General features: G+C 39.3%; 1 protein-coding gene across 1 annotated transcript in view; it reads right to left on the bottom strand.

Annotated features, from left to right (window-relative positions):
• The window catches only part of SCN11A (sodium voltage-gated channel alpha subunit 11), a gene marked incomplete at both ends in the record, with an annotated part of 85,097 nt that extends 58,644 nt beyond the window's left edge, over positions 1–26,453 (bottom strand). The window contains 7 exons of the mRNA XM_081283224.1: positions 155–159; positions 2,765–2,964; positions 7,071–7,165; positions 8,644–8,772; positions 24,167–24,304; positions 25,539–25,690; positions 26,187–26,453. Of these exons, the coding sequence (XP_081139350.1) occupies positions 155–159; positions 2,765–2,964; positions 7,071–7,165; positions 8,644–8,772; positions 24,167–24,304; positions 25,539–25,690; positions 26,187–26,453 (986 nt within the window). The remainder of the gene's footprint in view (positions 1–154; positions 160–2,764; positions 2,965–7,070; positions 7,166–8,643; positions 8,773–24,166; positions 24,305–25,538; positions 25,691–26,186) is intronic.
• Between the last annotated feature and the right edge of the window lie 244 nt (positions 26,454–26,697).

Here is a 26,697-nt window from a genome sequence, read left to right as displayed (position 1 = left end):
TGGTTTATTATCAAACTCCTGAGCTTAGACTAAGAGAGCAGTGTCTGACACATGGAGTCAGGAACATCACAAAGACCAGGTGGAAACCAAGGCTGTTGCTTTTGTAGGTCAAGGTGACATAGCTCACCTTGAATTTTGCCTACAGTATCCATACCTGCCCTGCATGGTAAGAGGCCAAAGAGTCATTATCTGCAGCAAGCTAAGGATCCCTGGTTAACATGAGGACACTGCGGGTAGAGTGTCCTGATGGGGACCATTCTAGGGAGCTCAGTAAACCTCACATTAGATTCAAGCTTGTTGCATCTTGTAAGTGGTGTGACAGACTTTCCCCTAATTCCCCAGAAAGGGCCCCATCCCCTGTCATATCTCAGCATTTGCACATCTCCCTTGCAACACACATCACACTTTGTAGAATTTACTATATGTCTATCTTCCCTGGCAGGCGTCAATTTCAAGAGAGTACAGCAGCCCTGTTCATAACATGCTGTGGGTCCTGATGTCTATTTGATATATGGGAATGGAGGTAATCTATTTCATTACAGGGCCTTGCATATTATCTTAATTTGAAATACACTCAGTAAATCTTCATTGACTTGAACTTCTCACCATAGCCCTTAGAAGAAAGGGTTTCTCATAGGCCCAGAGGGTGACCAACTCTGGGGCTGAGTGTGTGTAAATGCACAAGCAACTGCAATTGCAGTGAGAGGAGTGGTGCTCAGCAGCCAAGAGAAACAAGCTCAGACAGTCTTGCACTGAGGCAATGCCAGCGAGCCCCAAACAAAGTCCTATGTGGTTCTCCACCATGACTTCTTTAAGCCCTTGAAAGTCTTGATATCCACTCCATCAAGTTAAATGTCACTAAGTTTTTAGTAGATTTCTTATGAGCTACCCATTCAACATAATTGGGGGAAAACCTGTTGTGAACACTTGGAAATAACTTTCAATTGAATAATGCAAATCTAAACTTGCTTAAGCTGGGCATGGTCAGGCAGTCCTGTGATCCCAGCTCTTCGGGAGGCTGAGGCAGAAGGATCCTGAGTTCAAAATTAGCCTGGACAAGTTAGCAAGATCCTGTCCCAAGAAAATAAGCCAGTAAGTAAGGAAATAACTTTGCTTAGACACAGGAACTAATCGGCACTGTTTGAGAACTCTCCTCACTGTTTCTACCAGTCATTACATGAAGACTGTTTGCCACATCATTTCACAGGTCCAGAGGTGCTCTGCTTGGGGGTGGGGGTGGGGGGGAGAGTTTAAACCCCTTACCTGCTGCCAAACCAGCTGCCACACAACATGGGTTCTTTGGAATCTTCTTCCTTTTCAAAGCAATATTCTGAGAGAAGAAAAAGTCATAAATCATAATTTTTTAAAAAGCACTAAAATAAAAAAGAGCAGTAAATACACCAAATTACTTTTGAAAACAGATGATTCTGAATTCTCTAAAACCATCAAAGTTGGTGTCCAGAGAGGAACTGAGTCTTAAGCCCTCAGGAAAGAGCAAGAGAAAAAGAGGGAAAGGAATAATATACACACAATAGTGAATGAGCCAGGGACCAACCCAGGGCAGGGCCAGGTGAGGTGGGGGTAGCAGAAGGGGCTGGGCACAGACTCTGTCCTTGACCGATGCAAAAAGAGTGTAGCCACTTGAGATTCAGAACACATGGAGAAGTTATAGGGTTGACTTCAGTGTGCAGAGGGTGGGCACAGAAAGAAATATTGAAGATTCTTGAGGAGTAGATTTGGAAGTTGCTGATTCCTTTTGACCAAATCCAGGCATTGCGAACACTTCTGCAAAAGTGGGGATATAGCTCAGTTGGTAGAGTGCTTGCTTTACATGCACAGGCCCTGGGTTCAATCCCCAGCACCATCAAAAAAAAAAAAAAAAAAAAAGCCATGATGAAGCAGTAGGCTGAGATCTAACTGGCAGGGGATAAAGTGGACACGGCTCTTGTGGGTGTGGCTTTGGGTTTTTCCTTCTCTAGGAAAATCCCAAAGATGAGGAAATTCTTTAAGAAACCTATCTTCATTCCTCAGAAAACGTGGAATGGAACCACCATTTGACCCAGTTATTCCACTCCTCAGTATATATTCAAAAGACTTAAAAACATCATACTACAGTGATGCAGCCACATCTATGCTTATAGCAGCTCAACTCACAATAGCCAAGCTATGAAAACAACCTAGGTGTCCTTTAATGAAAGAATGGATGAAGAAAATGTGGTATATATAACACAATGGAATATCACTCAGCCATAAAGAAGAATGAAATTACGGCATTTGCTGATAAATGGATGGAACTGGAGAATACCATGCTAAGTGAAAGAAGCCAGTCCCCCAAATCCAAAGGCCGAATGTCCTCTCTGATTTGTGGAATGTTAACTCAAACAAGGGAGGTGGGCGAAGGGGGAATAATAGAAACCCATTGGATTAAACAAAGGGAACAAAAGGGAAAGAGAGAGGGATAGGAATAGAAGAGATAGTAGAATTAATCAGTCATAACTTTCCTGGACTTGTATTTAAATACATGACCAGAGTAACTCTGCATCATGTACAACCACAAGAGTGGCATCCTAAATAGAATAAGTTATAATATATGTATGAATAATCTGCCAAAATACATTCTACTGTCATGTATAACTAAAAAGAACAAATAAAAAATAAAACCTATCCTTAAGTGAGACCCTGGATGGATGAAGCCCTCCCTTGTTCCTAAGAGCAAACTTTGCAGGGTGGCATGAGTGGGGATCAATAAAAATTAACTACGCACAAAGGAGTGAAAGGTGGGATATTTACCATTAGCTTCAAAGTTGTGGGTACAGTTGGTCCTGATACATTTCTGGTTCAGATTTCCCATGAAGAGCTGCTGACCTACCAGGGCGAAGATGCTGAGGCAGAAGAGGGTGAGGACCATCACGTCAACAAGCTTCTTCACAGAGCGCAGCAAGGCCCCCACAATAACCTTCAGACCTGAGGAGGAGGACAGGTGAGGGTGGAGCTCCTCCCACTCCAAGCCAGACCTGGCCGGGAGTAAGGCGGGAACAACCCTGGAAATTGTCAAATTTGGAAAGTGGCCTGGCCTGGGACCCTGATGCCTTGATTCTTGTTCCAGCTCTATGTAGCAGACTGCATGTGTCACGGAGGCCCCCCACCACTCTGCCCTACACATTTACCCTGCCTTCTGCCTGCCTCAGGGCTGCTGTAAGGAGCAAATGAAGAGATTTTGAGCAGAAGCATCTCTCCCCCACACCTCTCTCTCTCTCTCTCTCTCTCTCTCTCTCTCTTGCTCTCGCTCTCTCACACACACACAGTCTCGACTTGATGAGTCATGAAGGCCCTCCACAGCAGGTGAGACTGCAACAGGGACAGGTAGACCTGTACTTAACACTTTGTAGTCACTACCTGCCATCAAGGTATATGAGATGCCAAGGGACAGAGCTAAACTGGGGTAGAGGGAGCAGAAACAGAGCTTTGTCTGGACCCAAATAATGAGGATGTCACTGTGAGCAGGAATAACTCAGATTACCATCTGCAACAGGAGTTTATTTTCATTCATTCAAGAAATACTGACTAAATAGCTATGTCCGTGGAACATTCAGTGTGCCAAGAGGGGGGAGGGGAATAGGAAAGACAGCAGAATGAAATGGACATAACTTTCCTGTGTTCATATGTGAATGCACAACCAGTGAAACTCCACATCATGGACGACCTCAAGAATGGGATTCTTATTAGAATCAGTTATGCTCCATGTATGTGTAACATGTCAAAATACACTCTACCATCGTGTGTATCTGAAAAGAACAAATAAAAAAATTGTGGGAAGGAATATAGAAAAAATATATAAATAATACCTAGTGGGCACATTTACATTATAGAATTACTTTTTTTCTTAAAAAAAAATAGGACATAATTTTGCATGATGCTGACAAATGTTTAAAATTGGCTCTCCAAGCAGAGGATAGGGAAAACCCTGGTCTATACCTTTTAAGTGTTTCCTCATTTGCAAATTTTGTGGTAGAAATACCAATTCTCCTTCACCTTCATGGCAGGTTTCAAGTTACAAACACCATGCTCCTGGAGGCAGAGTTGCTCCTGCAAACCTCTGAGTCGTGATCTTTGCTCTTTTTTTTTTTAAGGTATAAGTAGTTTTATTTTTCCATTTATTGGTTGTTCAAAACATTACAAAGCTCATGATATATCATCTTTCATACATTTGACTCAATTGGGTTATGAACTCCCATTTTTACCCCAAATACAAATTGCAGAATCACATCGGTTACACACTCACGTTTTTACGTAATGGCATATTAGTGACTGTTGTATTCTGCTACCTTTCCTATCCCCTACTATCCCCCCACCCCTCCCCTCCCATCTTCCCTCTCTACCTCATGTGATCTTTGCTCTTAAAACAGCCGGAGAGATAAACTTCATTGCAATGTGTGGAATCACTCCAAGTGACACAATTTTAATTTAATGAATGATAAACTCAAAGATAGAGGGAGTGAGAATACAAGGAAGCATCCAGCAGGAGGCCAAGCCCACCTGATGAACTTCTCATTGCTCTGAAGTCACATGGGGAGGAGCCATGAAGCCACAAGGCCACCCCAGTTCAACCAAAAGTTACCACAGTTCAGCTGAACCAGATTTTAATCCATAACAAGTGGCTTGGGTCTTCTGCAAAGCAACACATTTAGATGAAAGATGGGATGCCTGAATAATTTTTACATGGTCCCATTACTTTCAAAAAGCATCCAGAGGTCTCAGAGTGGTTCATGGGCCAAAGAGAAGAGTGAATGCATCTGCTCAGAAGCTGAATGGCCAACTCTGCTAAATGACTGCTTGAGTATATGTTTAACCTGTATAAAAATGGGAGGGGCTCAAATCCTGCAGAAGTCACTTAAGATCCAAGTCCTAGTCAACAAAAGTAGAAGAAAACGAGGAGGAATGAATTCTACATAAGTGTCCTCTGGCTGCCAGTTTCTTTATCATGATGCAGTTGCTTTTCTGAAGTCAAGAAATAACCACGCCTCTGGTTTTAAAGGATCCAAATTACCTGGGGTTTAGGTACTGGGGATAAATGGTGGAGTTTACGTCTCTGTAATTAGCACACTGGATGGTTTCCATAGTGTTCATAGATTGCCAAAGCCGCAGATAGGAGAGAACAGAAGGAAAAGGAAGAAGGATGGGGAAGAGGATTCCAGAAAGGAAAGAGTTTGAAATGAATTTTTTGTTTGTTTTGGGAAAAGGACGGGGCCAGGAGGGTAAAGGGGAAAGAGGAGAAGGCTATGCTATAATAACCTCATTTTTTAATAAACCAAAATTTATATTCATAACCAACTCTGGCTCTCTCCTGATTCACAGAGCCAAAGCACCCTCCTCACCTGGCTTCCAGAGGACCATCTATGGTTTTCCTCCCACTTCATTAGCGTCTCCTGCTCATCTCCTTTGCTGGTTCCTCCTCTTTTCCCTCCCTTTTAAAGTTGTGGTAACCTGGGGCTCAGGCCTTGGTCTCCATCTGAGCCCATTCCTTAGTGATCTCAGCAGATTTCATGGCTTTAAAACCATCTATAGGCTCAAGATTCTCAAAATATAACTCCAGTCAGACTGTCCCCTGGAATTCCAGATTCATGTACCTAATTGCCTGTTTGAGACTTCCACTTGGATGTCTCCCAACATCTCAATCACAACACATCCGAAACCTCTCCCCTCCAGTCCCACTCCTCTTACAGTCTTCTCTATCCCGGTCAATGACAGCTCCATGTGTCCACTCAGGCCAAAACTTTAGCATCCTCCTTCCCGCCTCTCTTTTGCCCACACCACACATACAATCGACCTGTCAGGAACGCCCTGTGGCTTCTCCACTCAAATTTATAGACTCTGAACACTGTCTACCAACTCTATGCCCAGCACCTGACCTGAAGTATCACTGTCCCTTGCTTGAAAGATGGCCACTTGTGCCACTTTGGGTTCTGAGAAGCAGACGCTCTGGGATCAGGTGTGCAAGAGATTTGTTGAGGGGAAATGCCTGTGAAAGGGGACAGAGAGGGAGCAGCAGTCTGCAGGGACAAACTTCGGACTCCATATAGCCTTTAACCTCTAAGACAGCAGAAAAGAAGTGGGATTGGATAGGAAGAAACTCAGTGCTGCTGATGAGTCTCAGCCAGAGGCTGGGGCACCCTGAGCCGTGAGAGGATCCCAGATCCTTCAGGAGTGGGCCACAATTAGCACCCCCGCCAAGCAGGGCAAGCCAGATCTTGGCATGAGCATGGATGCAGTGGTGACTCCAGAGGGGTGACAGCTGGGACTTTAGTTAATTGTGCTCCCTACAGCAGGGATGAGAAGCATATTTCCATGGTAACCACCATGCCTTCTCCCTGGGTTCTTGCCTCTGTGGATCCCTACATTCTATTCTCTACGCCACAGTTCCCATCTCTTCAGAGCCAGACCCAAGTCCTCCCCATGCCTCTGAGCCTCCCTTTCACTTCTGTGACTCCCAACTCCACCTGGCCCCTCCCTCACCTTGTTCCAGCCCCACCCACAACCTTGCTGTTCCTCCATCTTTGCTCCGGCTAGTTCCCATCTTGGAAACCCTCTTTCTAATATATCCGTTTATGTTCCTCCTCTCCGCCTTCAAATTTTTGCTCACCTCTCACCTTCTCAATGACACTGACCACCCCTAAGTTACAATCTGCTTCCCCTAACCTTTGTGTCTTCCCATAGCCCTTGTGATGTCTAAATTTCCTTTTTACCTTCCGTGGCACACAGCAGGTTCTGACATGCTGCATAATTTACTTATTATGGTTATTGTCCCGTGTATGTCTCCCCACTCCCAACTCTAGACCATGTACTGTATGAGGGCAGGGGGTTTTGTTTTCTCACGGGTAGATCTTAAGCATTCTAGCATAGCGTCTGGACAGATATATAATTATGTCGATAATTATTGATTAAACAATCAAATAAAAGTGTCCAGCCAGGTTTGTTTGATTCTAGTTTCCATGATGACATTTTGAAAATTTTAAAGATAAAAGAACACTCTCTTCAGCTACAAGCCTGTGTTGAAAGTCAGAGTGACTTACCTGAAACTACTGAAATTGCCTTCAAAGCTCTGAACACTCGGAAGGTACGCAGGGACAACAGATTGATTTTTTTAAATGGAAAATAAGATGCAATCCTGCAAGACAGAACACAGGGTAAGCCTGGGCTTGCTCAGTCCGGCAGCTGCACCGATTGTCTCCACCAAGGCCAGAGGAAGCACAGCCTGGGGCTTGCACCCACCCATGGGAAATCCGCAACCTAACCTCCCAGCACCACTATCATCACAGAACCTGGCAACATCCCTGATCATTGCTGTGGACCACAACCTTCCCAGGAGCCGCCTCTTAGCTAATCTTTACACACAGACACAGATGAGGCCACATGCATGGACAATAGAAATCTTCACATTTACTGACTGATTGCTAAATTCCAGGCACCAGTGTACTTTGTTAAGGTCTCCCAGTCCCTACATGGCCAAATCTGGATGTGAACCCAGGCTGTCTGTCTTCAGAGTCTACACTCAACTGTTGGGTTTTACCATCTTTCAATGACGAAGAGTACGTCAGTGTTGAACTTCAAACACAAAACTCTGAAAATAATCACACCTTCCTCTAAGGGCTTTTGGGAACCATGAGTAGGAAAACAAATGCAAAGTACTAAACACAATGCCTGGCACAGATACATAATGTTAGGTTAATAGTTGTTGTGTTAGGTTAATAGCAATGAAATGTTACTTTTCTTAATTTTTTTTTTTAATATTGCTGACTCCATCTCATTATTTAGTGCCACATCAGTATCCTCTCCTTCAGGAAGAACTTCAACCATCACCTCCTGCCATGCACAGAAATTAACACAAGTGGACCAAGGAAATAAACACAAAAACAAAAATTATGAAACTTCTGTAAGTAGCTGGGCATGGTGGTGCACACCTGTAATCCCATTGGCTTTGGAGGCTGAGGCAGGAAGATTACAAGTTCAAAGCCAGCCTCAACAACTTAGTGAGGCCCTAAGCAACTTAGTGAGGCCCTGTCTCTAAAAATATATGTATATGGAAAAGTGGCTCCCTGATTAAGCTCCCCTGGATTCAATTCCCAGTACCAAAAATAAATAAATAAACTTCTATAAGTAAATGTGGGTGAAACTCTTTGTGACTTCCCAGTAGCCAGAGATAAATTTTAGAGTCCTTCCTTCCTCCCATATGCTCTGACAATTCTATAGATGCAGAGCCCCTATCTCAGATTGTAATGGTCACTAGTTGTCCATCTCCCCCTCTAGACTGTGAGCTTCATGAAGTTGAGAATCATGCTTTTTTTTTTTCATTGTTATCAACACATATCTGGCCCAGGGCTTGGCCCATAAGAGGCTGATGTGGGGGAGTATATGGCATGAATGGCTGAATGGAGAAGAATAGGAGGATTGGTATAGGGTTTGTGCCTCCAGGCCTCCAGCCAACTAGGGGCACCGCACTGTTCAGGGCCAATCACCACTACACTCAGAGCTCTAAGCATTATCAAGCCACCTCAGTCACTCACATGGATCCACACAGAACCTGGAGAGAAGCAGAGGGACTTCTTTCCCACCCCAAGTCTCCAATAAAAATTTTAAACATCTTACGCTGTTCCAATGACAATGGAGTCCAGCCAGTTCCACGGATCTCGAAGGAAAGAGAACTCATCCAGGATAAAACCTCTTGCCAATATTTTTATCACGGCTTCCAAAATATAAATCGCAGTGAAGATGTATCTATAAAACAAGTATCCAGCACACGAGGGAGCATGATAAGTGATGGGAAAAGCAAGGAGTCCATCTGTCTTATCTGGCCTTGGTATTTTATTTCATTTTAATGTGATGTTTAATATTTGGGTCTATAACAAATCAGAGTTCAGAAAGCCAAGCTCTTCAAGCAAATTCTAGTATTTAGAATTCTAGTATTTAGTATTTATGTTTTCAATGTCTGGCGACTCTTCAGTGTCTGGCTCAATGGCTATCTTCTTGAGGATAGTGTCAGCCAACATGGGCCCTAGATCTGGAGGTTATAGTTTGTCATTGCCATTCTAGAGCTTTCACTCTGGCATACAGAAGGGGACAACTGTGAGGGAACAATGAAGAGAGCATATGACCAGGCAAAAAACTGGGTCTTCCCATATCCTGTACTCATGGATTGGAAGATTTCATATTGTTAAAATGTACTATCCAAAATGAGCTGCAGATTCAATGCAATCCTTACCAAAAAGCCAATGACAATTTTTTTTTGCAGAAATATAAAAATCTATTCTAAAATTCATATGGGATTTCAAGGGCCCTGAATAGCCAAAATAATCTCCAAAAAACCAAACAAAGTTATAAGTCTCCAATTTGCTTTTGTTAAAATTTATTGCAAAGTTACAGTAATCCAAATGGTGTGGTATTGACATAAAGACAGACATATAGACCAATGGAATAGAATACAGAGTTCAGAAAAAAACCCTTAATATCTATGTTCAAATAATTTTCAATAGAGTGCCAATACTCCTTACTGGAAAAAAAAATACCATCTTTCAACAAATGGTGTTGGGAAGACTTAACATCCATAGCAAAAGAATTAAGTTAGACCCTTATCTTACCCTCTATACAAAAATTAACTTGATATGGATTAAAAACCTAAGTGTAAGACCTGAAAAAAGTTCATGGAAGAAAATACTTGTAAATAATATATCTGATCATGGGTTAATATCCAGAATATAGCCTATAGCTCAACAACAAACAAATTAAATAACCCAGTTAAAAATGGACAAAGGAAACAGATGTTTCTCCAAAGATGATATACAAACATCCAACAAATATATGAAGAAATGCTTAACACCACTAATTATTAGAAAATGCAAATCAAAACCATAGTGATCAGCATCCACTTATCAGAGAGAATACTTAGGCTTTGGTTCTCTCTGATAAGTAGATGTTGATCCAAAACAGGGAGGGGGGAGGCATGAGAAAAATGGAGGAATTTTGATTGGGCAAAGTGGGGGAGGGAGCATGGGGGCAGGAAAGATGGTGGAATGAGATGGACATCATTACCCTAGGTACATGTAAGACTGCACATAGGATGTGATGCTACATCGTTTACAACCAGAGAAATGAAAAATTGTGCTGCAATTGCATACAAGAATAAAAATGCATTTTGCTGTCATATGGACCTAATTAAAATTAACTAATTAATTAATTTTTTAAAAGCCACAGCAAATATTACCTCACACTCATTAGGATGGCACTATTAAAAACAATTTTAAAACTAACAAGTTTTGGTAAGGATGTGGAGAAATCAGAACCCTGAGGCACTGTTGATGGGATTGTAAAACAGTATAGAAGTTCCTTAAAAAATTAAAAATAAGCCTGTAATAAAATCTGCAATCTCTTTTCTGGGTAGATACAAAAGAATTGAAATGAAGGTCTCAAAGAAATAGCTGCATGCTCACATTCATAGCAACATCAACATCCCAGAGGTGGAAGCACCCAAAGATCCTTCTTGATGAATGAACGAACAAACTGTGGGACATACATGTGATGGAATATTCATCAAACTTAAAGAGGAAGAAAATTCTGTCACTTACCTACAACATGGATGAAACTTGAGTCATTATGTTAAGTCCAAATAAGCCAGTCACAAAAGGACAAATACCGTACAATTCACTTATATGAGGCCCCTATAGTGGTTGCCAGGGGCTGGAGGAAGGGTGGAATGGGGAATTGATGTTTCATGGGAATAGAGTTTCAGTTTTAAGAAAAGAATTCTGGAGATGGATGCTAGTAATGTTGTGCAGTAAGATGAATGTACTTAATTCCACTTAAATGCACACTTAAAATGGCTAATATGGTACATTTTATATTGTAGGTGTTTTACCACAATTTTAAAAAAAATACTGAGTCTTTCATTTTCTTTTCTAATTCCTACATCATGTTTTACTCTCTAACTTTCTTCCACTACCTCCCAAAAGAGCCCCCCCCACACACCCCTTTCCTTTTATTTTCTTTTCCAGTGCAAGGGATTAAACCCAAGGATGCTTAACCACTGAGCCACATCCCCAACTCTTTTTTATATTTTATTTATAAACAGGGTCTTGCTAAGTTGCTTAGGGCCTTGCTGGGATTATAGGCATGTGCCATCACACCCAGCTCTCTGTTATTATAATCGCAAACTGTCAAAAATGCTGAGTCTACACACTCACACACACACTATGGGAACTGAAGCAGTCAATTCAATCAAACAGCCTGTTGGTTCAGAGTAAAAGAAGTGGGCCTTTTCTGGCAGAATATCTAGCTATGAATTGTCCTCCAAGCTAAAGGAACAGGTCTTAGCAACCTGAAAAACCCAAAGCGGCCAAATATAAAAGCAGGCAAGAGTTCTTCTCTGTTTCAGCCTTTTCTGAGCTGCTCATCTTTTAGTGACAAATTAACACATCAGATTAAATAATGTCTGCCCTGAAATAGCTTTTAACTTCAAGTGTGATTTACAAAGGTATGGATAGTTTTGGGGGGAAAAAAGGTTATAATTGCAGATTTGTGGGATTTTGCAAGTCCTCATCTAGATCTAAAGCAAATGAGACAGCAGCCCTAAGCTGCCACTTTTACCTGACCATTATTCTCCCATGTCCTGTACCCCACTGATCTCCTTTCTAACTGATGCTTGACCAGGAAGACCAAGATGACATCCAACACAGAGTAGAGGCATGCCCACCAGCAAGATGCTGCAGGCCTCTTTATCTGAGGATATTTTTGATGGCCTCCTCCCACACCTACTTTCAGGCAGTCACTGCCTGACCCAGTGCTGCTAGGGAAAGTGGCAGCTATATGCTCACCCCTGGCCCTGCCTTGCTGCTTCCCCACAGATAGACAAGGGCTCTTTCCTCTCTCTGCCTTATGGGTCTCTCAGTGGTGAAAACAACCTTAGAGCAAATTAGCTTCCAGTTGGACCACTGCTTCCCGTAAAGAGAGCTCATTGCACCTCACCACAAGTGCTGGGCAGGGCAAACCACTGCTGTGGGAGCGCTGTCTCCTCTGCAGGTCCTGCTCCGCTCACCACCACAGCTTCCAGGGAAGCTGCAGTAAGCAGCCAGCTGCAGCATCCACACTCTCAATCAGTTCCTAGCATGACCGCAAATCTGACCATGTTCCCCAGTGATGCTGACAGGATGGTCTCTATTCCTAGGAAATCCATGAGCTTCCCAAGACACAGTCCCTAATCTGATTGGCCTTTAACCAGATTCCAAGTCCCACTCAGCAGCAGAGAGGGATCCATAGAAGACCCATGCAAGTGGGAAGAGAATTCCCTGGAGACAAAGAGACCAGATCACACCTAGAAGTCAAAGCCTGACCTCTCACTCATGCCCCAGAAACCACTAGAATTATATAAAGGAGACCAGATGCAGCCCAGAAAAATGATAGTGTGAAAATGACTGGACATTGCCTTCCCAAATTCTCATTATAAACCTGTGTAACCATCTGATAATAAAAGCACTCTTTAAACATGTAAGTGAGAATAAGCATCACCCAGATTCTGGTGGGAAAGTCTCCAGTGATCAACTCATCTTTCCCAGGAGCACCCAACCTCGCTCACATAAGCTCTTTCCTGAGGATAGTGCATCTTTTCACTAGTGCCTCCAAGGTCTGGGAGTCCTCAGTTCCACTCCTGCATGAGGCATTAACAGGAGCCAGACAGATCCCATGTCATACCTCTAACATGGATGCTTTTGTACCTGTGTACAAAACCAAGTCCCTTGAGCCTGAGACAGTAAATGAGTCATGGCCTTAATAATCTTGTAAATGTTAGATGAGCATTCCATTCACAAGATGCTTCTTACATATGCCTACACCTGAGTGGGTCTCTGATTACTAGAGGATCTGAAAGATAAGGGTAACTAATGTGAGGGAAGTGGTGCAATACTTAAAATTTGCCAAGTACAACTTCAAGAGTATGACTATCAACATCCCTGAAAAGGCATCTGCAAGGAACTGAGTCAAAAAACAAGGAAAAACAAAAAAATACAAAAGACATTTAGAAGGTATTAAAAATTAAAATGTCACACATTAAACTCTATGAGACAAAGTTTTACCAAAAAAAAGCGTGACTCCTGCAAATATTTTCATTATTTGCAAACAGAAGAAAAATGCATGAATTAAACATTCAAAGTCATATTTTAGAAAACATTAAATCCTAATGAATGTATGATGAAGAAAACCAAAGAAGGTGGAAGAAAAGATAAATTGTGTTGTAAAATCAAGTTTAAGAGCCAGTTTTAGAAGAATACAAACAACTGGCAAATCCCTGGGAAATTGAATCACACACACAAAAAGAATGCCCATGAACATAATGATAGATGAGAAAAGGGATATAGCAAAATATTCGGAAGAATTATAAAGTTAAATAAAGCCCAATTACCTAAGAAAAATGAAAAAGCTATTAATAAACTAATCCCTTCCCATTCTAATTCCTTATATCCTATCTCACCCCCAGAAAAAGATTTGAAAACACAAGTTATTTTACTGAATAATTCTCCGTCTCTCCACACTTCAGAATGGCTCGTTGCCATGCTTTAGAAAGTATTCCAAAACACAGAAAATATGGGAAGTTGTCCAAATCAGAGAGAGAGAGAGAGAGAGAGAGAGAGAGAGAGAGAGAGAGAGAGAGAGAGAGAAAGCAAATACGACAACAAAGAGGACAGAGAAACAACCTAACAGAATTTCTGCGACAGTATAAAGGTAATTCTAAGAGGAAAATTTGCAGCATTGAGCTACATTAAAACAGAAAACCAGAAAGATCCCAAAATAAGCAATCTAAAGTTACACATCAAGGACCTAAAAACAGGGAAGAACAAACTAATTACAAAATCAGTTGAAGACAGGAAACAATTAAGATCAGAGCTGAAATTGAAAATATATAGCTTAATAGAAAAATACAAAGGATCAATGCAACAAAGAATTGGTTCTTTGAAGAGATTTATAAATAAGGTGGATAAGCCCTTAGCCAAACTAACCAAAAGATAAAGAAGACCCAAATCAATAAAATTAAAGATGAAAAATGCGATATTACCACAGACACTTCTGAAATCCAGAGGATCACTGGAAACAATTTTGAAAATATAAACTCTGATAAACTGGAAAATCTAGAAGACACTGACAAATATTTAGACACATTTGATCTACCTAAATGGAACCCTGAGGATATAGAAAAACCTGAACAAACCAATATCAAACAATGAGATCAAAGTAGCAATTAAAAATATTCCAACAAAGAAAAGCCCGAGGACCATATAGATTCTCAGCTGAGTTCTACCAGATCATTAAAAAAGAACTAATGCCAATCTTCCTCAAATTATTCCATGAAGTAGAAAGGAAGGAAACCTCCAAAATGCATTCTTTGAAGCCAATATCACCCTGATATCCACACCAGACAAAGCCACATCAAGGAAAGAAAACTTCAGGGAGATTTTCAAGATGGCGGAATAAAGGAGGTCACTTTTCTGGCTGCACCATGGAGTGAAACCAAGAAAGCAGAAAGGCAGCTTTCAGCAAAGTGGGTGAACAACAACAACAAAAACAAACAAACAAAAAAAGCAGGAGGACGTTACTGGAATTTAAAACTGGACATTCAAAGCAGATCAGGGTCTCAGGAGGTTGGATATAATAAAATAAAGAAGAAATCCCCAGCATCCACAGCCACTGCAGTGGCCAGGCTGTAAGCCCCAGACAGAGCAATCCCTTCATGAGCAAGGTAGAGGGATAAGGGAATTAAAGGAACTGGCATTTTTAGGAGGCCCGAGGTGTGTCTGGGCATGGAGCACATAGAAATCAAGGACATTCCCTGGCAAACCTGAAGAAAACCAAAGAGGGTAGAAGAAAAGGTAAATTGTGTTTTAAAATCAAACTTAAGAGCTAGTTTTAGAAGAACACAGACATAGGCAAATATTAAAAGAATTTGCAACCTGAAACCCTGCCCTTCAGGATATTCTCAATAAAATATTTTATAAAGATGAAATGAAAAAAGGGGGGTGGTTAATAGTGAAGGAAGAAACTACACTAAGGGGATAGTCAATCAAAAGACAAACTAACTCACATTAAAAACTAAAAATAAATTCCCAAATGAATGGGAATACAAATCATATCTCAATAATAACCTCAAACATTAATGGCCTAAACTCATCAATCAAAAGACACAGACTGGCAGATTGTATTTAAAAAAAAAAAAGACCAAACAATATGCTGTCTCCAAGAGACTCACTTCATAGGCAAAAATATCCACAGACTAAAGGGGAAAAGATGGGAGAAAAAAACATATCATTCACATGGATTGCATAAAAAAACAAGAATTTCTATCCTCATGTCAGATAAAGTGGACTTCAAGCCAAAGTTAATCAAAAAGGACAAAGAAGGCCATTTTATACTGCTTTGGGGGAATTATACATCAACAAGACATAACAATCATAAATATTTGTGCCCCAAACAATAGAGCATCCACATACATCAAACAGACCCTTCTCAACTTCAAGAATCAAATAGAGCAATAAACTTTAACATGCCTCTGTCACCACTGGATAGAGCCTCCAAACAAAAACTACTGTCATGTATAACTAATCAGAACAAATTTTTTAAATAGAGGGGGAAAAAAAGAAGCTATAGAAGGAAAAAATAAAATTGATAATTTAGACTTACCAGACATGTAGAACATTTCATCCATCAATACACTTTCTTCTCAGCAGCACACGGATCCTTCTCTAATATAGACCATGTCATGTATGCTATCACATATATTGGCATACAATTGTAATATTACCTTTATATATTTTTAGCATCTGTAGGGTTATTTTGATAGCTCCCATTGATATTAATTTTTGTGCTTTTGCCTTTTTCTTGATTAGACTTGTTTGATTTTTAACAAATTTTAGCTGTTATATTTTCTTCTCTATTGGTGCTTTACAAATACAATCAGGAAAATGAAAATCAAACCTACATTAAGATTTTATCTTACTCCAGTTAGAACAACAATAATTAAGAGCACAAATAATTAAAAAATGCTGGTGAGGATGTTAGGGGAAAATGTACACTTGTACACTGTTGGGGGAACTACAAATTAGTAGAACCACTTTGGAAAGCAGTATGAAGATTTTTTCAAAAGACTAAGAACAGAACCACCATATGACCCAGCTATTCCACTCCTGGATATTTATCCAAAAGAACTAAAAGCAGCATACTTATAGTGATATAGGCACATCAGTGTTTATAGCAGCACAATTCACAATAGCCAAGTTATGAAACCAGTCCAGGTGCCTGTCAATAGATGAATGAATTAAGAAAATGTGATTATATATATATATATATATATATATATATATATATATATATATATATAATAAAAAAAGAATAAAAATATGTTATTTGTTTGTGAATGGATTGAACTGGGTAACATCATGCTAAGTGAAGTAAGCCAGATTCAGAAAGTCAAGGGTCAAATGTTTTCTCTCCTATGCAGAAGCTGAGAAATAAGGGAGGAAAGGAAAAGATTCCCATGAAAAGAGAAGGAAAATCAATAGGGTAGAGGAAGGTAATTGAGAGGGACGAAAGAGGGACAGGAAAAGGGAGAAACTGCAGAATGAAATTGACCAAATTAGGCAGTGTACACATATTAATATACCACAGTGAATTCCACCTTTATGTATATTTATAAAGCACCAATTTTAAAAAGAATAAATAAATAGAAATAAGACCAGTAATAAATAGAAATAAGAGCAGAAGAAGGAGAAGAGGGGGAGGGAATAGAAAAGGGAAAGAGGAAGTACTGGGGACTTCAATGAAGTGAAATATATTCCATGCATGTATGATTATGTCAAATGAACCTCACTACTGTATATGACTATAAGGCAGTAATGAAAACATTTTTTAAAATGATAAACATTTTATCAAAGATAACCCAAGAATTAGTATGTGTGTGTATAATTTTTTTTATAAATGATAGTTTTATATAATGATAGCAACTAGTTACAAGATATAATAGGGGATAAAGATCATACTTAAAATTATGACAAAAAATGTAAAATTCACAAACATAACATTTAACAAGAAATTTGGAACCTCTATGTAAAGAAAACCTTAAAGCAAGTCTAAAAGACACAAACGAAGATTTTACTAAATGAAAAGGCATATTCTCAGTGAGTTGAAACCTCATAAGGCATCAGTTTCCGCTAGGTTAATTTACAAATTTTAACACCATTACAATAAAACTAATCAAGTTGACTATATAATTTAAGTAGAAAAATAAACCAACAGGAACAATAAAAATCCTCAAAGGAGGAACAATGAGAGTGATTTCTAGTGCTACCAGACATTACAACATCAGGCAACCTTAATAGTTAAAAAGTGTGGTCTGGAAATATGAAAATGTACACCAAGCCAGATATGGTGGTGCATGCCATAACATCAGCTACTTAGGAAGCTGAAACAGGAGGATCACAAGTTTGAAGACAGCCTGGGCAATTTACAGAGACCCTGACTCAAAATGAAAAGTTTTTAAAAAGGCTGACATGGCTCATGTAGATGTATCTCAGTGGTAGAGCATCCATGGGTTCAATTCCCAGTACTGCAAAAAAAGAAAAGAAAATGCAGACCAATGCAGAGAAGCAATATAAATGCAGAATTAATGTCTCAAATTAGAAGATAAAAGGCAGACTAGTAAATGGATAGGCATCTGGAATGAAATATGGCTTCAGATCAGTTTATCACATTTTATACTTGGATAAATTCTAAATTAGTCAGATATGTAAGTTTCTTTTTAAAAAGAAATTATAAAAACACTGTAAAAGGCTATCTTTTCTCTAATGCATGTTTTTGGCAACTTTGTCAAGAATAAGAAGATTGTAGGCATGTGAGTTTGTCTCTGCCTTTTCTATTCTGTTCCATTGGTCTACCTGTCTGTTTTTATGCTGGTGCTATGCTGTTTTGTTACTATGGCTCTAGCATAATTTGAAATCAGATATTGTGACGCTTTCAACATTGTTTTTCCCCCCCTCAGGATTTCTTTGGTTATTCTTGTTCTTTTATTCTTCCACATTAATTTTAAGATTTTGTTTTTCTAATTCTGTGAAGAATGTCACTCATATTCTGATGGGGATTGCACTGAATCTATTAGCAATTGGTATTGAGAAAACTGGATATCCATATGTAGAAGAATGAAACTAGATCCCTATCTCTCACCCTGTACAAAAGTCAACTCAAAGTGGATCAAAGACATCACTATAAGACCTGAAACTTGTCAGGTGTAGTGGGGTACATCTGTAATCTCAGCGACTGAGAGGCTGAAGGAGGAACAGTAAATTCAAGCCCAGCCTCAGCACCTTTGTAAAGGCTATCTCAAAATAAAAAATAAAAAGGGCTGTGGATGTGGCTCAGTGGTAAAGCATCCCTGGGTTCAATCCATTGTGCCTACACTCAAAAAAAAAAAAACGTAAAACTTTACAACCATTAGAAGAAAAAAATAGGGGAAACACTTCAACATATACATGAAGGCAAATATTTCTACTGAGTGCAGGAAAGAAGAGAAAGAATCCATAAATGGAATGGCATCAAATTAAAAAGCTTCTGCACAGCAAAGGAAACAATTAGCAGAGTAAAAAAGACAACTGACAGAAACAAGGATGAAATCTTTGCCAGTTACTCTCCCAACAGGGGATTAATATCCAGAACATATAAAGAACTCAAAAAACTCCACATTAAATAATTAAAGAATTCAATCAATAAACAGGCAAATGAACTGACCAGACACTTCTCAAAAGAATCAACACAAATGGCCAACAATTATATGAAAAAAAAAAGTGTTCAGCATCTTCAGCCATAAGGGAAATGCAAAGAAAACTACACAGAGATTCCATCCCACTCCTGTTAGAATGGCAGTCATCAAGAATACCAATAATGATAAATGCTGGTGAAGATGCAGGGGAAAAGGAACTCATACACAGGTAATGGGAATTTCAATTAGTACAGCCACTGTGGAAATCAGAGTGGAGCTTCCTCAGAAAGCTAAAAATAGAACTACCACATAATCAGCTACCCCACTCCTTGGTATTTGCCCAAAAGAATTAAACTCAGTAAACTCAGCATACTTTAGAGATACAGGCATACCCATATAGTATCACAGCACAATTTACAAGAGTCAAACTATGGAACCAACCTAGGAGTCCACATTAATAGATGAATGTATAAAGAAAATGTATTCTAATCATACAATAGAGTTTTATTCAGCCATAAATAAGAACAAAATTATGTCATTTGCAGGAAAAATGGATGGAACTGGAGACTATAATTTTGAGCACAATAAGCTAGATTCAGAGAAAATAGTACTATATGTTTTCCCTCATTTGTGGAAACTAGAGGGGGGAAAAAGGGATGCCATGAAAGTAGAAGGGTGACCATTAGGGTAAAAGGAGGGGTTGAGGGGAAGGGAGGTAAGAGAGGAGGGAGGGTATTGGGGAATTAAATGGATCAAATTATGTCTTTTTATACATGTGAATATGCCACAGTGAAACCCACCAGTCTGTATAATTTGAGATCATCAATTTTTTAAAATGCACCTTAAGAAAATATGGGAGGATTCTTTATAACTGAAAGCTAGAGAAAATCTAACTCTAAGTCAAAATCCGTAAACATAAGAGAAAAATTTGTTGAATTTTACTGCATGGAAAAAAATTAAGAGATAATTGACTCCTGCTTATGGTGGTGGAGGTGTGAGGAGGTTTGGAAAACCTTTCCACAAATAATGAGTATTAAACTAGATGAAATATATAAGGACCATTATTTGAAAGTCCTCAAAAAATAACAAAAGTCCAGGTGTAGTAGCCCATGCTTATAATTCCAGCAACTCAGGAGGTGGAGGCAGGAAAATCACAAGTTTGAAGCTAATCTCAGCCACTTAGTAAGACCCTGTCTCAAAATTAAATATACGCCTGGGTTCTGTCCTCAGTACTGGGGGCAGGGAGAGGTAGAAACTAAAGAGAAAATCCATTGAATTTATTTATTTGCCTATTTATTTATCATGTGGTACTGGAGATAGAATCCAGGTCTTCACACATGCTAGGCAAGCACTCACCACTAAGCTAAACCCCCATCCCATGGAAACATCCCTTTTAAAGGAAGTTAACTGCATTGCCTAAGAATTATGAAAACGTGTGACTATTTTGGTTGTAAAGTATTTTTCAACTCTCCTGCTCCCTTCTCAGCATGGACAAATGGCTGTAGCCCTAGGATATAAGGTGGCAGAGGATGGGTTTCGGAGCTGTTAGAGAAGATGGAAATTTAGGGAGAAAATCCTGGAAGCAAGAGGGAGCTAAACAGAGCCCAGAAAGCAGTGATAAAACATCCTTAAATTGCTAGAAGAAAAATTATCAAGCAAGAATTCTATAGTCAATGAAATTACTTCTCAAAGAATACAAAATATAAACATTTTCAGATAGATATAAACTTAGAGAATGTGCTAGAACTGAACCACAAAAACGATTAAAGGAGAATTAAATTGCATCATTTGCTGGTAAGTGGATGGAACTGGAGAACATCATGTTAAGTGAAATAAATTTAAATGTCAGATTTAAATGCCAGATTTAAATGTCAAGAGACAAATGTTTTCTCTCATATGCAGGAGAGTGAGAAAGGGGGGGAAGGAAAGAAAGGAATTAAAAGGGGATCTCACAATAAATAGAAGAGAAACCAATGAAATATAGGAGATCAAGAGAAGGGAAAGAGAAAAGAGCAAAGGGAAGTACTGGGGAATGAAATCTACCAAATTATGCTGTGTCCACATGTGGATACACCACAATGAATCCCACTTACATATATAATTATAATGCACTAAGTAAAATAATAATAATAGTAGAAGAGAAATCAGTAGAATAAAGCAAGTAGATAGGGGGAGGGAATAGAAGAGGGAAAGGAAAGGTACTGGGGAATGAGATTGAACAATTATGTGCATATAGGAATGTGGAATGATGAATCCAATTACTATGTACAATTGTGTTGCATCAATAAAACGTTGAAAACATAGCTACTAAAGGAAGTTATTCAGGCTGAAGAGAAATGATACCAGAAGATAATTTATGTCTACATGCAGGTATGACTTTAAAAAAGACATGTACCTACTTAAAGCAAAAGCTATAGATTGTATTGTTGGTATTGTTCTGTATATTACTTTAAATAAATGACAAATAACAAACAGATGTGAAATTATACTGTGGCAAGTTTCCTGTGTTTACCTGAAGCAATTCAATATTAACTATCAGTATATTGTGATATAAAATTATATATAAAATTAAAATATAACATTGATATTGAAGGAAACAGTAATGAAAGAAAAATAGTATAGCAAAGGAGCAAAAAAAAAAAAAACAAATGAGATAAATAGAAAAAACAATTAAAAATGGACCTTGGGCTAGAGTAGTAGATCAGTGGTAGAGCGCTTGCCTAGCATGTGTGAGGCACTGGGTTCAATTCTCACCACCACATAAAAATATTTAATTAAATAAAGGTCCAGCAACATCTAAAAAAAAAATTTAAATGGACCTAAGTTTAAGTATAATCACAACTATATTAAATGTAAATGGACTAAATATTCCATCAAAAGACAAATAGACCACAAAAGTACCTACAATATAAGTGCTCTGTACAAGAGATGCTATAAATTCAGATACAAAAAGGTTAAAAGTAAAAAGATGGAAAAAGATATACCTCGTAAACAACATAAGAAAATGGAAGAGCTATACTAATAATAAACATTAAAATGAGTATTGTTAGAAAGAACCCATTTCATAATATTAAAAATGCATACATCAGAAAAATATAATAATCTTAAATGTATGTGTGTCTAAAATAGTGCTTCAAGATGCACAAAGCAAAATTAGACAAAAAGAAAGGAATAATCGACAAATCCACGACCACAGATGGAAATTTCAAGCCTCTTTCTCACAATTTATAAAAACTCTGAGTAGGAAAATCAGTAAAGGTATGAAAGATCTGAATGGCCCTATTAACCACCTTAACTGACCACTTATGGAACAACACACCAAAGAACTGCAGCCTTCTTCTCAAGTGCACCTGAAACATTCATTCCCAAGACAGACAATAAAAAAGTTTCTCTTGATCTCCAAAGACTGAAATTCTATGTACATTTTCTCTGACTACAACTGAATTAAATTGGAAATTGATGACAATGAGACAAAGGAAATAACCAACAGAGTTAAGAGGTTAAGAGATTACCTGAAGAATGGGAGAAAGTACTTGTAAACTATCCACTGGACAAGGAATTTAAAATCCAGAATAGTAAGAAACTCAAAGAACTCAACGGAAAAATAATAATAATAATCTGATTAAGAGTAGGCTCATTATCTATGTAGACATTTCTCAAAAGAAGACATGCAAATGGCCAAAAAGTATATGAAAAGATGCTCAACATACACTTCATCAGGAAAATGCAATTCAAAGCCACAATGAGGTGTTATCTCACCCAAGTTAGAATGCCTATCATCAAAAAGACAAAAAATAACAAATGCTATTAAAAATATGGAGAAAGAGTAACTCTTACATACTGTTGATGGAAATAAGAATTAGTACAGCCCTCATGCAGAAAAGTATAGAGATTCCTTAAAAAACTAAAAATAGAACTACCATTCGATTCAGCAATTCCACTACTGAGTATATATGCAAAGGAGATGAAATCAATATACCAAAAAGATACTTGTATTTCTACATTTACTGCTGCATTATTCATAGTAGCTAAAATATTGAATCAACTTAGATGGCCATCAGTTGATGAATGAAAATAAAAAAGTATGGTATATATACACAGTAGAGTATTACTGGGCCATAAAAAAAAAGAATGAAATCCTGTCATTTGAGGCAATAACATAGAATTGGAAGTCACTGTATTAAGCAAAATAAGCCAGAAAGACTTATAACACACGTTCTCACTTGTATGTGGAAACTAACTAAATAGGTCATCTCAAAGAATGGAATAGAATGGTGGTCACCAGAGATTGGGAAGGAAAAGGGGGGAAAGGAAAACTAAAATAAATTTAAAAAAAACTCATGCAACATGTAAGAAAATACTCACCAAATTTAGAAATTTCTAATTTAAAAAACAACTTGTCTGAAAAGTCAATTAAAATGACAAAAAAAAAAATGCCCATTTCTTCCTAGCATGACATGACAATGAATTCACTCAAACTGAACAGACTACATGGACAAAAATGGGAAACTAAAACATCAGAAAGTCTTGCACATAAGGAAAGTAAAGAAATATAAATATTTTAATTACATAAGTTGGAGAAGAAAAACTGAAAGCAGGCAGAATGTTATATGATTGGTTATTAGAATATATTGATGATGGTAAATAAACACGAACTTTTTGGAAAATATTTTGTCTATTTAGAAGCATTAAAATGTTTATTTTGCCCTTGGAAACTAACTTCTAAGAATCTGTTCTGAAAAAAAAAAATGGTCATTTTAAAATAGCTTCCTGAAGTGACAATGCCACTTAAATACCAGAAAGGTTAAGTAAATCATGATTTATTTTCTGACAAAAATTAGCCATCACAGTGGATTCCTATAAAACTCAGGTAAGCACAAAGTACACTACTTAAGATGTAGACACAAATTGTGCATATTCTGTTTATTACAAATGTAATTTTAAAACTCCTTTAAAGACAATTGTTTTTTAAAAAGGTACAAAAATAAGTCTGACTCCAATCAGGCGCAGGGGCACACACCCGTAACCCCAGAAGCTCAGGAGGCTGAGGCAGTAGGATCTCAAGTTCAAATTCAGCCTCAGCAACATAGTGAGGCCCTAAGCAACTCAGTGAGACCCTGTCTCTAAATAAAATATTTTTTTTTAAAAAGGCTGGGGATGTGGGTCAGTGCTTCACACACACTTAAGCGCCTCTGGGTTCAATTCCCAGTATTAAAAAAAAAAAAAAAAAAAAAAAAAAGTCTGATTCTGCCAGCATTTACATTGGGGAATTGGGACTACTGGGGACTTGTTCTTTCTCTCAACTTGAATAGATCCTTCAGGCATCTGTTTTGCAACTCAGGACAGGTGAACGAGTACTCACTCGTAGTGCCTGTACTCAGTACTCACTCAGTAAAGTCTGTCTCAGTACTGTTTTCCTTAATGCCGATGCTATTGTTTTCCTTAATGCCGGTGCAATTGTTTTCCTTAAAGCCAGCCGCAGCCATTAGCCCACAGTTGACGATGACTGTGCAGATGATGAACATGCTGAACAATGTGACCAGCGCCCATTAAGGCAGACACACTTGTGGGATAACACTGGCTGTTAGTTACTGAGGTGGAGGTTGTTGTTGTGGGGGGACCCTCCCGGCAGCCTGTTCTGTAAGAGCATCCACCCTCTAATTGTAAGACTCAGCTGAGAACAACTCATGCCTGTCCCCTCTGCAGAACTGACCCCTGCCAAACCAAGAGCTACAAGCCCTGGAGAGCTACGCACTCTCTTCTGCAGGTCTGGCTGACACAGACTTACAAAAATCTGGCCCTTCGCTTCAAAGTTGGACAACACCATGTAAGTCTGGTGCCATCCAAGTCCCAGAGCTCCTCCTGGGATCAGGCTTAAGCAGACATAGCTGAGATCACAGTCTTTTGCGCCATCTTGCTTTCCTTTCTCCTTCTTTAGAGAGCACTCCTCTACTAAATCACTTAAATGAGAGTCCCCGTCACAGGCCCTGTTTCTAGGGAAACCAACTTAACTTCATTACCATTCTCCTCAATATTTTACCATGTTCAGTAAACCATGTTCTGTTTTCATTTCCCTTTGTTTAAAATGGTCTAGTGTCTCCCCTATGCCCTGCACACATCAGAAATGCTTAATAATGCCTGTCTTTAGCCTTTAAAACCAAGGTTGCAAACTCTGTCTTAGGAGGCTGGAGCATCATATTTGCAAAGCAAGCTCATGCTGGGCCATTGGAGGGGTACAGATGTGGTGAAACAGAGCTTGCATGCCCCTCTAAAAGAGGCGATGGTTTGTCATGATATCGATTTTTTTTCCCAGGTAGTAATGTAGCCTAGACGTGCCAGAGATTCCATTTTGCAAGAGAAGCTGGAAATCTGGCTTTTTTGTGTTACCAAATGTTTGCAGAATGTTTAAACACTTTGTAGGTCTAACACGATGCATTTGTCGAGCCAATAAGGTGTGTGGGCATCGATTTAATGTTCCTTCCTCTAAGAAGCTGTCCTTGGGTACATCTGGGGCAGCTCTTCTCCACACGGCCACTCCCAAACTGCTGATCTCTTTCTCTTATAAACTACCTGCCATTTATTCTACCTCCTTCTGAAGCCAAGGATCCCATAACAGGGGGCAGGGGCCACACCTGTTGACACCCAGCCCCCAGGACAATGCCCACCAGTGCTTCCACAGTAGCACTCAGCCAGTACTTGCTAAACAGATGAGTGTTGGCTTCCACTCCATGGACATGTATACACCCTGGGACTTGTGCACCTTTCATGTGACCTGGATGTAGCAAAAGGATATGAATTGACCAGGATTCTAATGGCTAAACTTCTGAGTGGATTGAAAGGTCCCAAAATGAACAAGGCACGCTGGGCACTGAAGCGGTAGATGGTTCTCTTCTTGTTCAACACCATAAATGTCTGCAAAACACAATGGGAATTAAATGCAATGACAACAATATGTATTATGAGTTCATTTATAGGAAATTCAAGGGAACCACAGGTTGAATCCTGGTTTGACTTTTAACAAGAACTGCAGTTTTGGACTGCAGAATCATTCTAAAGACTAAGGTACTTTTGACCAGCAACCTTTTGACTCCAGAGGGCAGTGAATTTCTCCACTGGATCAAGTGTCAAGATAACTGTTGGAGGATGGACTATTCACCCAATGGGATATGATGGAGGAAATAGAAATGTGTGAGTATTTTGAGTTATCTGTCATAATGACGGGGTTCTACTTTCACAGGTATGTCCAGGGGTGCCAAACAAATCTGCTAAATGGTGCATTGTCCCATCCCAAATGCCCAAAAGATCCCCATTGAAGAATACCAACCTGTGCCCATTCCCTCCTAGTATTTCTACCTGGGCTCTGAGAATGAAGCAACTCATGGACATTCCAGCCTCCCCACAGAAATACCTTATGATTTCTATAGTACGGGTCCAAGTCTTCCAGGGGCTTTGCTATCAGGTCACGAGGAATGTTGCCATAGAGCTTGGGCAACTTCCTGGAGGCCTTCAGGTCAAGTTGAGGTCGAAGTTGGGGTTCTGCCACAGTCTTGTCTTTGGACTTCTTTTTCTCTTTTTGGGCAGCAATTCGCTTCTCTATTGCAGCCAGAGAGTCAGAAGTGAAGGGACGGAAATTCCGCTCATCTGGGAAGATCACTGGGTAGCACCTGTCATCCATCTTCACCCTTGTGATGGAGACAAACTGAAAATCCTGAGGGAGCTCACGGGAGGTAGAAAAAAATGCAGCCCTGCCCTGGGTTTTAGTCTCAAAGGCTGATGTTATGGGGATGTACAGGAGCTGAGGTTGAGGGGGAGGATGGGAAGGAAAACAGGGAGGGAACAGGAAGGATCATAAAATGAAATCAATTTCCATGCATGTATGAGTTTGGCCAGATGAACCCAACTACTATGTACAACCATAA

This window comes from Spermophilus citellus, assembly GCF_964194105.1.
Source record: "Spermophilus citellus genome assembly, chromosome: 3".
NCBI lineage: Eukaryota > Metazoa > Chordata > Mammalia > Rodentia > Sciuridae > Spermophilus > Spermophilus citellus.
The sequence above is the reverse complement of the archived record's forward strand: the minus strand, read 5'-3'. Positions and strand labels throughout refer to the sequence as shown.